Source organism: Pleurodeles waltl, chromosome 5, assembly GCF_031143425.1.
Source record: "Pleurodeles waltl isolate 20211129_DDA chromosome 5, aPleWal1.hap1.20221129, whole genome shotgun sequence".
Lineage (NCBI taxonomy): Eukaryota > Metazoa > Chordata > Amphibia > Caudata > Salamandridae > Pleurodeles > Pleurodeles waltl.
The window spans coordinates 309568245-309582141 of record NC_090444.1 but is presented as its reverse complement, the minus strand read 5'-3'; the positions used below and the strand labels follow the sequence as shown (position 1 = coordinate 309582141).

Sequence of the window (13897 nt, the reverse complement as noted above, 5' to 3'; positions counted from 1 at the left end):
GCTTTCTGGCAGCTTTGAGGATGCCCCGCCACCAGAATATCCAATCACTGGTGCTCTCCGTCCCTGGCATTGAGGGTGGGAAGATTAATAGGATGAACTCCGGACTGATCCGGAGCCGCAAAATCATGTCTTCTACCTTGGCAAGTTAGTAACACCCCCTCATCCTATCCCATGTTATAAGACAAATGCAGCACTAGCATTCACTTCTTTACCCAAAAGGGCAATAAAATGATATCCTACATCAATAGAATGAAAAAGACACCCATTCCTTCTTTAATCCTCATTGATCCACACTCAAATGAATGGCCTTCAACCTTCTATCTCAACAACTTTCTGAATTAACTTGAGGGCACCTGCTATGAAGATCACTTCCTAACTTCATCCATCAAGAAATACCTTTAGGAAAATTAGATTTTCAGGCCATCGCTGTTTTATCCCTCCCCAACATTGTCAACGCTTCCGTTGGTCATGGAAAATTGTCAAGGCAGGACTCCCTTTGATGAAGAAACTGACCCTGTGTTGCGTAAACTGAGTCTCTGGCTCAGCTTTACATGGTTTGTTTTCACACCCACTAATGACACAAGTGGACTTTGTCCAAGGCACCAGTGAAAATGTGAAAGACAGGTAATTGTAGCCCCACAGAACCCACCCAATATATAAATGAGGTGAAGTCAATGCTTTTGGTTTACTAACACGAACCAGTGGTCATCCAAATGATCATTCATTCATGATTTACATACTAATGATGACTAGAACTGGAATATTTATTTCAACAAGACTGCGTTTTGGAGTAGTGTGCATACCTGGACAACTGGGTGTGTTGTCTTTTTGGAGCAGTTTTGCAGCTATTTCGAACACAAATCACAAGATTTAAGACATTCTTGGAATAATTTCTAAGATAGATAGTTACAAAAGTTTTACTGAATATGTTTTTTGATTAATCTTGTTTATCAGAGATATTTGTTATGCATTTACAATCACAAGAAGGATACATTTCACTCGATAAGAAGGGACTACCAAGGGGACTTGACATGCAGAATCAGATCAGTGGACAGTTAATGATTGCAGTGCTGCACACCCACTCTGCCATGGATCATTCCTCTTCATATAGTGCACTTCATATAGACTGCTGCAGTCCTGAGTCTTTTATCCAGTGAGGTGAAGAACACACTAGCAGGACTTCAACTAGGAAGCAGCATGGGCTGAAAGAGTCAGCACTAGCAGTGATTCCAAGTTCAACCACAGGCCTGAAAGCATAGCCCCTGGAGAATAGTCTTTTTATGATCCTTTTGATTGGCTGAGTGGTACCCTTCTACTGTCCACATTTAAAGAATCCCTTTCAGCACTGTAGTTTTTTAGGACCCTTGTGTTCTGCTTGCCATCCCGACTATATTGCTCTCTACTCCTTTCAACTTGTCTGTAAAGGCACAGCAGCAGGGATATTTTTGTAGGAGTATGGCTATACACAAATATTTAAGACTGTTTTATTTTTATCTCCTGCATTCTACATATTGCATGAAAGCCAAGCTACTCTTACTCAGCTGAAAGGTGCGGCAGAAAGTGCCCTAAACGTAACATTTCTCGTGGAGGCCCATTTTCTCTCTGAGCCACCACAGAAGGACAACTGCTAAATGCCGAAGGGAGTTAATTAGGCTTGAAAAGTGTTTTTTTCACATTTTGACACTTCTTTATACTTTCTAAATTCTGTTCAGAGTATCTTGAGTGAAAAGTATTTGAAAGCGTTTTTTTCTTAAACAATACAATACTGGCAATGCCAACCTCTTGGCATTTGTATCATGAAGACGAAACGTATGGACTTTATCAAAGCTGGTTTGACTTTCAAACAAAACGTTTATCAATATGGAGGGTGAAATGAGTAATGATAGTAATGCAGGGAGAAATGTCACTTGTAAACTATGCTTTTGATGCATGCAAGTTATGGTAATATGTATCTTATTACAGTCAGTGCCTACAAGAGGCCCCAATGTGATGCTGGTTCTTCCACACGTTTGAAAACGATGAACTATATCAGTGCATTTAGGCCTTAGCATTTTTTATTGTTAAAAATGTACAAGCCCCGAGCTTGAAGAATACCTTGTATGTGTGAGACACGCCGCCCTTCACTGTTTGTTACTATCACTGTATGCAGGAGTGTAGCTACCAACAGTGCAGCAGTTGCAGTGACATAGGGTACCACGAACGTTAGGGGGGCTCCTAGCACCTATTTTGGGAGTTTTACTGCCAAACTGTGGGCAGAGGTTGTTTACTTACTTGCTGGAGGGTCCATGGCTCTCTTTGTCTACGTCCCTAACCATGTTTTCGATTTTTCTAGGTTAATCTCAAACACAGGGATTCAGCTTGTGCCTGCTGTTTCGAAGATACAGTCTTTCCATTCTGTTTTGCTGTAAGTATAAGCAGACTTTTACAAATTGCTTAAGCCCTTTAATAGTTCTCTGCTAAAAATGTCACTTCCCCCGTCCTGTGCCTCGTTATTCCACACTACCAAGAACTCGTGTCTTGTTTTGTTTTTAAATGTGACAATTGTGGTCATTGAGGTAGATAAAAAGGACTCATATCAGAGGTATTACCATGATAACCACCGATCGATATTTCTTTGTATCCGTGTCCCATTTCAGCGAGGAAAGATTGGGAAATAACACAGGTTATCTGAATCTTCATCTAACTAGCACAAAGAAATGCATCAAGATTGTGTTCATGTCGCTGGACTGACAGAGGTTGAAGGCTGTTTGCTGTTGACTTTAAATTTAATTCCTTCCTCCCAACATGTGCAGTCTTTAAAGCAGCTTTAAACTCCAATATACAACTTTTGGAGTTTAAAATTATACATTCACTATAACGATGTTAGGGGACATATTTATGAAGGGAGTTGCGTCATTGCGTGGTGCAAGCGCAATTTATAAAGCCAGGCAAGGCCATCTTGCATTGCCCTGAGTGGCTTCATAAGTCTGGAGTAACACAATGCAGCGCAAATTACTGTGCTGTGTTGCTCTGCCCCAGGGAGGCATTTAATGGATGTTGCGTGGGTGTTCCCATGCAACATCCATGGATTCGGATACATTCCCAGATTTACCCGAAGTGGTAGACCTGGGGATGCGCCAACAATGCTAAGTCTCATTAGTGAGGTGCAATGATCTTTATTTATCCTAATTTTTTCCTTGTTTCTATGTGTGTTGCCGTCTGCAGCACACATAGAAAAAGGAAAAAGATTCAGGGGATTTTTTTGTACAGGACGGAACCCCTTTCTGCACAAAAACAATCCTGCATGCAACGGATGCACTCTTGCACCATGGTGTAAAGGTGCCTGCATTGGTGCTAGGCTGCCAAAAGAGTGCCAGTGCAGGAAAAAAGGCAAGGATCACCATATTGGTTTACGTATGGCACATCCCTGCCCTTTCCTTGTCACACAGTGCAGTGATGTAACGTGACTTGCTGCACTGAATGACAAACATACATATTCCCTTAACTATTTAGATATAAATGAAAGCAGCACTAAGCCCTGCACTGCAATTATTTGAGTGACTCTTTTTTTACAGTGTTAGACTATTTCCTTAGACTATTATTTCCTTATGAATTCTGCTAATCTTGACTGATTTGTGAAAAACATTAAAACAAATGTGAAAAAAAAGTCCATAGTTATACTCAATCAACTATGGAAGCTCTCTGCTCAAGGTCAAATAGACAAATAGGCAATTTTGATTGGGTTTTGTAGCACATGTTAAAATGTAGCAGTATGTCAATTTTTATTCAGCAGAACATTGTCAGATCACAAACAATTTTAATGGTGCAAGGCTATTTTGCACTAACATCTGCGCTGATCGGCAATTGCAAAAACATTTTAATCACCCAGCTGCTTTAAAAATCATAATCGATTATACCGGTCTGGGGAAATGTCTTTTCTAAAATAAATCGTGTTCAATTTGAAAGCAGTCACAAGCGGAGCAAAATGGTTTACATTAGTGTCTGCGTTTCCTCTGCCTGAGTGGGTACCGTTTGTGACATGTGTATATTTTTGGATGCATAATACACCACTAAAGTTACAATGCCCAAAATATGTGTAGGATTAAATAAAAGGTGCCCGGGATGAGGTAGAAAGGTTCACTAGTTGTATAATGGCATCATGTAGTGGAACTTTGGGCCAGATGTACGAAATTCCGAAATACGAAATAATGAGGTGGGTCGCAATTTGCGACCCCCCTTGCGAGTCGCAGCACTCACAGGGATGGTGGCCTGCTGGAGACAGCAGACCACCATGTCTGTGACTGCTTTTCAATAAAGCAGTTTTTTTTTTGTAATGCAGCCTGTTTTCCTTAAAGGAAAACGAGTTGCCATACAAACGAAAAAATGAAACATTTTTCTTTCATTTTTTCACAGCAGACAGTGGTCCATAGGACCACTGCCTGCTCTGAAAAAATGTTTTCAGGGCCATTCACAAAGGGGAAGGGGTCCCATGGGGACCCCTTCCCTTTTGCGAATGGGTTACCACCAGTGTGACACTGGTGGTAACTGCGAATTGCTTTGCGACTGCGTTCGCGCTCACAAAGCAATTCTGCATCGTGATGTGAATCGCAAATAGGAAGGGGAACACCCCTTCCTATTTGCGAGTCGAATTCCCATATTACAAGTCGGTAACCAGGTTATCGACTCTCAAAATAGGAATGGGCATCGTGATGTGCTTTTTGCATGTCGCAAACAGCAAAATAGGCTGTTTGCGCCATGCAAAAAGTTTCCTACATCTGGCCCTTAGTTCTTTATTTTCAGTTTTAAAACGTCCATGAATAAATTTCTTTTTACATTAAAAACTAACGCTTCATAAGAACATCCATGCTCTGCATTGTTTAATTCTCGACACACGCTGTGATGGAGGCTGACGTCAGCGAGGGAGGGCATGACAGCACCCTACACAACCTTCCTATATTACAAATTACAAACAAAAAAGAAACTCACACTTTTCCCAGTGCACAATCCAATCATCTTAAAATGAATACTGATGTTGTTATTTGGAATTGCATTTTCGAAAGCGGATTTGTCTCATTTGGCTTAAGGAAATATATGGTGAGTGTAAAGTGAGATTACCATGCTGTTTGGTAGGTGTGTCAGATCCTATCCAGGGCTTCATTTGTTAAAAAAAAAACAGTAAGTGCTGGAGCTGAACAAACTTTCTTAGGAGGCGCCACGGATGCTACGAAGTTCTAGGATTGCTAAATACCAATGCTGCCTGACGTAATTCCAACTCGTGGCTCTTTATTTTGCTATTGTACACTAATGTCCATATTTATACTTTTTGCCGCAAAACTGCGCAAATGCAGTTTTGCAGCAAAAAGTATAGTGCCGGTTTGCACCATTCCACAGCGACAGCCGGGTGCCATATTTATGGAATGAGGCAAGCCGGCACTAAACTTGGGCTAGCGTCTTAAAAGGAGAAGCTAGCCAGGTGGGGGTTTTGGTGGCGGTAGGGAAGGAGGGGGCTGTGTGCCAGGAAATGCGCTAGCCTGGTTTGAGGCCCAAAAATATGCCTCTAACCAGACTAGCGCCATTTCCTAGCACACAACAACCAAAAACAGACAAAGACAGGAGTCATGCCCACCACCCCAATGGCCAGCACAGGGGACAAGTGTCCCCTGGGCATGGCCACTGCACCTTCTGCCTTGCAGGGGCCTGAAGTTAGTCCCCGATGGCACTTTAATAAAAACAAAATACATACTGATACTTACCCTACCTACCTGGGATGGGATATTTGGAAGGAGAAACAATTTTTTTTATAGAAATAATACTGATATTTTCATAGTGAAATAAAACCGAAAAAATCAATTTCACTGAGTAGGCTTCGCTAGACTTTCCCTGAACAGGCCAAGATAGGATTAATTTTAGAAGTCTGCAAAAATCACATAGATTGCTTTCACGTATTTACTCAATATTTTAGCAAAATTGTGTGTAGTTATGTGAAATATAAATCTGTCATTTAACAGTATAAGTTAGTGTATAAAGTATGCAAAGGAGATGGGTGACAAGCACAGGGCCTGAGCCTCTTGGACAGGGCTAAAATTTCAAATATTTTAGACCAATGATACTCATACTAAGGCCCGGGCCGCATGCGGCCCTCCTGACCTTTACATGCAGCCCCCTAATCAACAGCAGCATTGGGCTGCTGTTTACTCGGCTAGGGCTAATATTAAAAAGAAGTTAAATACACAGGAAATCATTTATTTAAGGTTAATTGATGTTTAAGAAAGGAAGTAACTAGGGTGTACTGCACTACTTAACCTTAGAAACACCTCCATTTTTAAAGTATGTTTGCACCAGAAGTGTAAAAGCACGATCAAGTCTGTTCAAAATTTAAAAAGTGTTTTTCATTAACATGCAGAACAGTTTTTGCTTCGTATGCCAGTGCATTGAGGAGTTTCACTTTGAAAGTGATAGTTATCAAACAAGAATTCAGAAACATTCACTCTTCCCCGCCACCCTCACAACAATGCCAATGGTGAACTAAGAAGCAAGTCAGTTGTTATGCACACTCTTTCGGTGGCCTGGATTTCTACTATACATGAACATTATAGTTTACTAAATCAAGCTCAAGAAGCTTTTGTACAGCACACATCCCCAACTCATGTAATTCAATTTCCTCATATCTGATAATGAAAAAAAGCAGTGAGAGTGAGCTAAAACATTTGCCTAGGATCACACAATTTGGTTAAGAGAAGAAGCAGTGATTATTCCCTAGCTTATGGTTCCACTAGTTCTATACTACATGTATATGCTTTGCTTTCCTTAGATCCACCTTACCACCAACTCGCGACCGCCACCCTGCTGGCATTAGTGCGGCTCTCAGTCACATTACAGACCAAAACTTGTGGCCCCTGAGAAAATAATTGTGGGTACCCATGTTTTAGACTGTCTCTGTGTGGCCACACCCCTAATCCCACAGAAGGCAGAATTGCATTGTACAGATGATATAGGGCGATAAATATAGTAATAAAACAAACATCTGCAAATTGTCACTGTTGTACACTGAATCAAGTTCTGTTTTTCGTGGTGTATTTTTCCTTCCAATAGTTTATAACAAAAATATTTCAGCTTAGTCAACCTGCAATGTACAGCAAAGGCCAGCAGGCACCTGATTCACCCCCCATGGCATGCAGGCCCTACCTTATTCTAGTCTTGAGGGTAGAGTAATCTATCAAATCAAGACAGTCTGCACTGACGAGAAAATAGTAGCCAGTGTATTTTGGTGGTTTCACTGTGGGAACCTATGAAAGGTGATAGGATCCTGTGTACATGGGCTGAGAAAAGGTGTGGCAGAGATATAATATAGGAGTCTTATCCAGTTGGGGGTTAGAAAAAGCTGAAAAACCCTAATACGAAGGGTCTCTGCAGTCAATGCAGTTCAAAATTGTAGTCAGGATAGCACTTCTGTTTTTCATTGATAGATGTTAGTGACTTTGTAAGACTACAGTATGGTAAAATAAACTAGTAGTCAATTTCTCAAGGGCAAAACAATAATAGTCCTTGGTCCTAAAATGAACAAAGCCAGGAAAATCATATCTTAATTTAATGGACGTGGAGTGAACTTCTTTGTGCCTGGGCCTCTTACTGGATGGAAGGGGGGAAACACATGTGCCATTTCAAGGATTCCTGCTTGAAATTTGAATCTATGAGTTGTACTGGAAAATTCCTAGCAACTTCAGGTTGAGGATTCTGAGAGAGAGCATAGCTAAGCTGATGCCATGACTAGTTTATGGTAATGAGATCCTTCATTAAAGCCTAGTGAAATGCCTATATCTGGTACATTGGTGTATTTTCAAAAGGTCACTCAAGCTTCCAAAATGATCTGTGCAATCCCATAGAACCCTTGGTTTTGACTTAGCGTGACAATTATTAACCTCAAATGCACGCTTTGTGATGGTATGATTTCAACAGAGAAATGAAATGCAAGGGCATTAAAGTCACAGATATGAGCGACCTTATGTTAAAAAACGTGAACTTGTCAAAACTGTGGGATTTCTACTTTAGTGTCAGCACTCTCAGATCTGCCAATGGTTTTAAATTGGGATGAGGATACACCTTACCCATCATTTTGATGGTTAATAGTAACCTGGCTGAAGTAAATCACAGTTAATCATGATTACCAGCATTTGCAAAATGAAACATTCATAGTTCACTATGGGCTCAAATTTCTAGGGGATCTGAAATACCAGCATTTTCTACCTTCCAATTTTACTTTAGTCAAATGTGCTGGCTTATAATTTCTACTGATAATAGAGAATATTGCTGGAAAATGCCTGCAGCTATTAAGGAGAACTGCTTTCTATGTAGGCCCAGAAAGGAGATATTGCTACAGCTGATTTGAATTCGTCCTGCTTTTGATACAGAATGCAGGTGAATCTGTGGACGTGCAGGTATTTAGACCTTATTTAGTTTGGGCAATATGATTCTTTGTCACAAACGTGACGGATATCCTGTCCTCTTGGTTACAAGTGCAGGGTATCCTATGGCACTTGTAATATGGCAGACAGAAAACTTAGTCATGTTTGTGACAGAACATCCCATTAACCAAACCCTAAATCAGGCCTCTTGTCTTAATGGAAGAAATTTACAATCAATGTCAATATTTGCTAGCTATATGCATATATACCGCATCATTTATCCAGTCATAACCAATTGAATAAAGTGGTGTGATACAGCTTACATAGAAGAGGTTCGAGAAGATAAGTGATCCCAATCTTTTTGCTGATTTGCATTTAGTCCTTTTTGGCAACAACCTGACTTTTGTCAAAACATTGTTATTCAGAAATTGCCTCATGTATTAAAGCTATACTGTGATCACTGATAAATCTTGCAATTTTTTGTGATGAGGTTTTTTAAAAACTTCTGTCAAGAGGACTAGCAGTCAAATCACAAAATGATTTTTATTGCATAAGCGATGTCCAGATGAAGACCTGTGATTAATGAGTCTTGCCACTATTTTTAGGGTCGAGCGAGCAAAGTGCTCTGTTCCTGGTGTAATCTCTCTATGGACTTTTAACCACACCCATCAGTTTGCTGGTTCGTGGGCTTGCCTTTTAAAATTCGCTTGATTTGATTAGTAGAAGGCATACACATGTCACGCCTTTTCCGATGTTTAGCCCTCCTCGAGCGCACCGGCCAACTACCGAAACATACGAGGCTCGATGTTTTCCGTATGGTTTCTAGACTACTTTTTATTTTTATTTCGTAGGCAGCATGATCTCGTGGGCAGTAATCAAGAGCTTTGTATGACATCGATTCTGTTACATGGATAATTGCACTTTTGCCATATACATGGTTAATTGCACTTTGCCGATACATTTCACTGCGAGCAAACTTCTATTTCTTTTTGTGTGTCTGCTTCGTGCTCATGGAGGCCGTTGGCTCACTTATGTCAAACTGTTACACTCTTCAGTTTATGTGGCAAGAAAAGTCCAGTTAGGAGTCTAAAACACTAATAGCTCTAACTCGAGCAAACACAAGACCCATTGCATTCCAAATGCTTGTTTTTATTGCATTGTATTAACTTTTATTTGTGTGATTTGGAGTAATTGTAATGCTGCTTATTAATGACACAATGAATGTATTATTTATTTAACCAGTTGACAGCAAAGGACATTACTTCTCAAGATTTTGCAATCCCCGTTATTTCATCAACCCCAGAAATTGCAGGGCCCCTGGTAACAGCATTTTTAGACAGGAAATAATGATAATTTACATTAACCACTCACTATGAGAGCCTCTGAGTGGAACCTGCGTTCCCCATGTTGAGATTCACACTCTTGACTGTAAAAATCGTGACCTCTGTCCAGCGAGAGGTGAATAAATGTGCTCTGCTTGTACCAAGTACATAAAGGTGCGAGGTTGGTGTGAGTACGCATGCTGTGGTAGAAACACTAGGCATGCATTGGTAGGCACTGCAGCAGGTGCTCGACCCTCAGAGGTACTGTACCAGGATAAATCATCTGCGAGAAGAAGAATATCCATGTCATTGTAGCCCCACCTCCTCCTCATACACAATGCTCCAAAAGTCATAGTTCTATTGTCCTACCTCTTTGCAGACATAGGGCAAACACTTGGGATTTGTTAGAGATGGGGGTCTTTGGTTACCCCCTGTCCAAGCAAGGACCCTCACTCTAGTCAGGGTAAGTCACACACAATCCAAATTATCCTATGCCCACCCTCTGGTAGCTTGGCACTGAGCAGTCAGGCTTAACTTAGAAGGCAATGTGTAACATATTTCTGCAATAAATCATGCAGTAACACAGTAGAACACCACAAACATACACCACACAGTGTTCAGAAAAATATATAATATTTATCTGATAGGATGCAGATCGAAACGATCAAGATGCAATAAGTATACATTGAAATATTACTGTAAAAATGATATAAAGTGTCTTTAGTCTCTTAAAAAGCAACAAGTGTCTCCTTCAAGCACAAAGTACCTGGTTTGCATTAAAAAATTTCCCCAAGAGACCGCAGAGGAGGAGATGTGTGGAAAAAGGGAGGGGGTGCGTCAATTTCTCCAGCCGCACACAGATGATGCATAGTTTATTTTCCATGCAGGGAAGACTTTGCATCAATTTCCGGTGCGCGGACTTGGATCCTCTTCGGGTTGGTGTTTTTTCGGACACCCCGGGGATAATGCATTGAAATCCGGCACTTGCAGGACGAAGTCACAGGGGCTGCGTTGATCCGGTGGGCGATGCGTGGAAATTTATACTGCACAACAGGTGCTGCATCGATTCCTCTCAGGAAGTCGGCTGCGTCGTTCAGGCTTGGCTTTGCGTCGATCCAGTGGGCAGTGCGTGGAATTTCCAGTCGCAACACTGGTGCTGCATCGATCTTCTCCTTGCAAAGTTGGGCTGCATCGTTCCGGTTCGGCGTACAGTGATTTTCTCTCCGCGATGCAGGCTGTGTGTTGTTTCTTGCAGGCTGTGCGTCGATTTTCACAGCACAAGGAGTTCTTTTGCAGGAATGAAGTCTTTTTGGTCCTGAGACTTCAGGGAACAGGAGGCAAGCTCTATCCAAACCCTTGGAGAGCACTTCTCAGCACAGTCAGCAAGCAGCAATGCAGCAGGGCAACAGCAGGGCAGCAGCCCTTTGCAGAAAAGCAGTAAGGTGAGTCCTTTAGGCAGCCAGGCTGTTCTTCTTGGACGGTTGCAGATCTGGTTCAGGTTTTCTTCTCCAGGAAGTGTCTGAGTTGGTAGGGTCAGAGACCCTGCTTAAGTACCCAAATGTGCATTTGAAGTGGGGGAGACTTCAAAGAGTGGCTTAGAAGTGCACAAGGTTCCCTTTCAGTTCCATCCTGTCTGCCAGGGTCCAGTAGGGGGGGAGGCAGTCCTTTGTGTGAGGGCAGACTACTGTCCTTTGACATGTAAGTGTCAGGCCCTCCACAGTCCCAGCCCAGGAAGACCCAATCAATATGCAGATGTATGCAAGTGTGGCTGAGCATCCTGTGTTTGGGGTTGTCTGAGTGAATGCACATGGGAGCTGTCAACTAAACCTAGCCTGACGTGGATTGTAAGGCACAGAAGGATTTAACTGCAGAGAAATGCTCACTTTCTAAAAGTGGCATTTCCAAAATAGTAATATTAAATCCATCTTCATCAGTCAGCAGGATTTTGTATTACCATTCTGGCCATACTAAATAAGACCTTGTTACTCCTTTCAGATCAGAAACTACTACTCAAACAGCATATGAAGGTAGCCCTAATGTTAGCCTATGAAAGGAGCAGACCTCACAGCAGTGTAAAACGAATTTTGGAGTTTTGCCCTATCAGGACATGTAAACTACACAGGTACATGTCCTGCCTTCTTTCTTCACAGACCCCTCCCCTATGGGTTACCTAGGGCCTACCTTAGGGGTGACTTATATGTAGAAAAAGGAGTGTTTGAGGCTTGGGAAGTACTTTTAAATGCCAAGTCGAATTGGCAGTGAAACTGCACACACAGGCCTTGCAATGGCAGGCCTGAGACATGGTTAAGGGGCTACTTAAGTGGGTGGCACAATCAGTGCTGCAGGCCCACTAGTAGCATTTAATCTACAGGCCCTGGGCACAAATTGTGCACCTTACTAGGGACTTATTAAATAAGCCAATTGGGTATGATCCAATGTCACCATGTTTTAAGGGAGAGAGCATATGCACTTTAGCACTGGTTAGCAGTGGTAAAGGGTGCAGAGTCCTAAAACCAGCAAAAACAGAGTCCAAAAAGTGGAGGGAGGCAGGCAAAAAGTTAGGGGTGAACACCCTAAGGCTGTCAGGTCTAACAGGATTGTTGTGAACAATTGTCTAATAACTAAGCCTATTGACAAGCACACTCAGAGACACCTGCAGGTGGACATGCACTCAGACATGCTCACTCACAGAAGTACATTACAGTCATAATCGAATGTGAGCATCAACCCACACCGTTTGTGTCTCTATCCCGCAGCACAGTGGGGCAAGTGGAACAATCACACTCACAGGCCCTACAGGCGAACGAATGCACCCTGAAACAGTGAAACAGTACAACATATGGCCAGACAGGAGTTGCTATAGTGGAATCACCTTAACCTCACATATGCCCAGACCAAAGAAGAAGGACGATGATCTAGCCACCATGCAGGTCATTTGTAATAAAAACTTTATAAAGGGACCAAAATGACGAATATGTCGGCTTCTGGTGTTTATCAATGTTGTTCTGTGGATTACATGGCTCTTGTTATGATGAACAGTGGAAGAATCACTATCATTACTGTTATGGTTTTGCAATATTTAAATAAAACCAATAAAATGCTATATGAAAACAGGTGTTAGTGTAATATATTTCTAGAAATGCTAAGTTTTTGCTTGTTGTGTTATTTATGTTCATTATAATGACTTTAGTAATGAATTTGCATATTTGTCAACTGAGCATCGTTGATTTTCCTTTGACTTTTAAAGTTTTCATCATTCCGTTTTACACATAAATTGTGCTGTCTATTCAAAGCATGACTAGCTTGTGCTTTTCAAGTCTATCTGTGAATTAAACATGAAATCCAGCAGAACCTTGATTCTGAAGTCCTATTTAGCTTGGTTAAGTCTCCTCCTTATTACATCCAGCAAACAGTCATGATGTAAAGATCGGCCTTAGATTGATGCTTCAATGAAACATTTAATGTTGTACCATCAGCCGGAATTGTAAGGAAGACTGGCTGTGCTCTACGAGCAGAGACGCAAACATTGAGTTTGGCCTGGGGCATCTCTTCTCACACACTCCCACAATTGGACTTGCCACTTTTTGAGGGTCATCTCCAAATGTTTTGCTTTCATCCTCCTCTTTTTTTAACCCATTTGTGTTGGCATTTAGGACTCTGTGCACTTTACCACTGCTAAAACAGTGCTAAAATGCATGCGCTCTCTCCTCTAAACATGGTATAATTGGCTTCCATACAATTAGCATATTTAATTTACTCGTAAATCCATGGTCAAGCAGTACTGCATGAGCCAGGGGCCTGTAAATTAAATACTACAAGTAGAACTGCAACACTTATTGTGTCACTCACTTAATAAGCCCTTTAAACATCTCAGGTCTGACATTGCAGCCTGTGTTTGCAGTTTTAAACTGTCATGTCGACTTGACAAAATACACCATTTGCCAGGCCCAAGCCTTCCTTTTCAGTACATATAAGTCACCCCCAGGATAGGCCCTTGTCTGCCCAGAGAGCAGAGTGCAGCACATTTAAAATGTTGGCCATATTCTTTTAAGTTTTACATGTTCTGTTAGTGAAAAACTCTTAAGTTTGTTTTTCACTACTGTAAGGCCTACGTCTGCCATAGGATAACAATGGAGTTACCTTATTACATTTAATATGCTGTAATTTCCAAATGGAATGAGTTCACTGGTTCAT

At 41.5% G+C, this 13897-nt stretch overlaps 1 protein-coding gene across 1 annotated transcript in view; it reads left to right on the top strand.

Moving 5' to 3' along the window:
• FSHR (follicle stimulating hormone receptor) overlaps nt 1–13897 on the top strand; it is a 1893748-nt gene that overhangs the window by 1465405 nt on the left and 414446 nt on the right. Inside the window, exon 5 of the mRNA XM_069236717.1 lies at nt 2333–2404. Within this exon, the coding sequence (XP_069092818.1) occupies nt 2333–2404 (72 nt within the window). The remainder of the gene's footprint in view (nt 1–2332; nt 2405–13897) is intronic.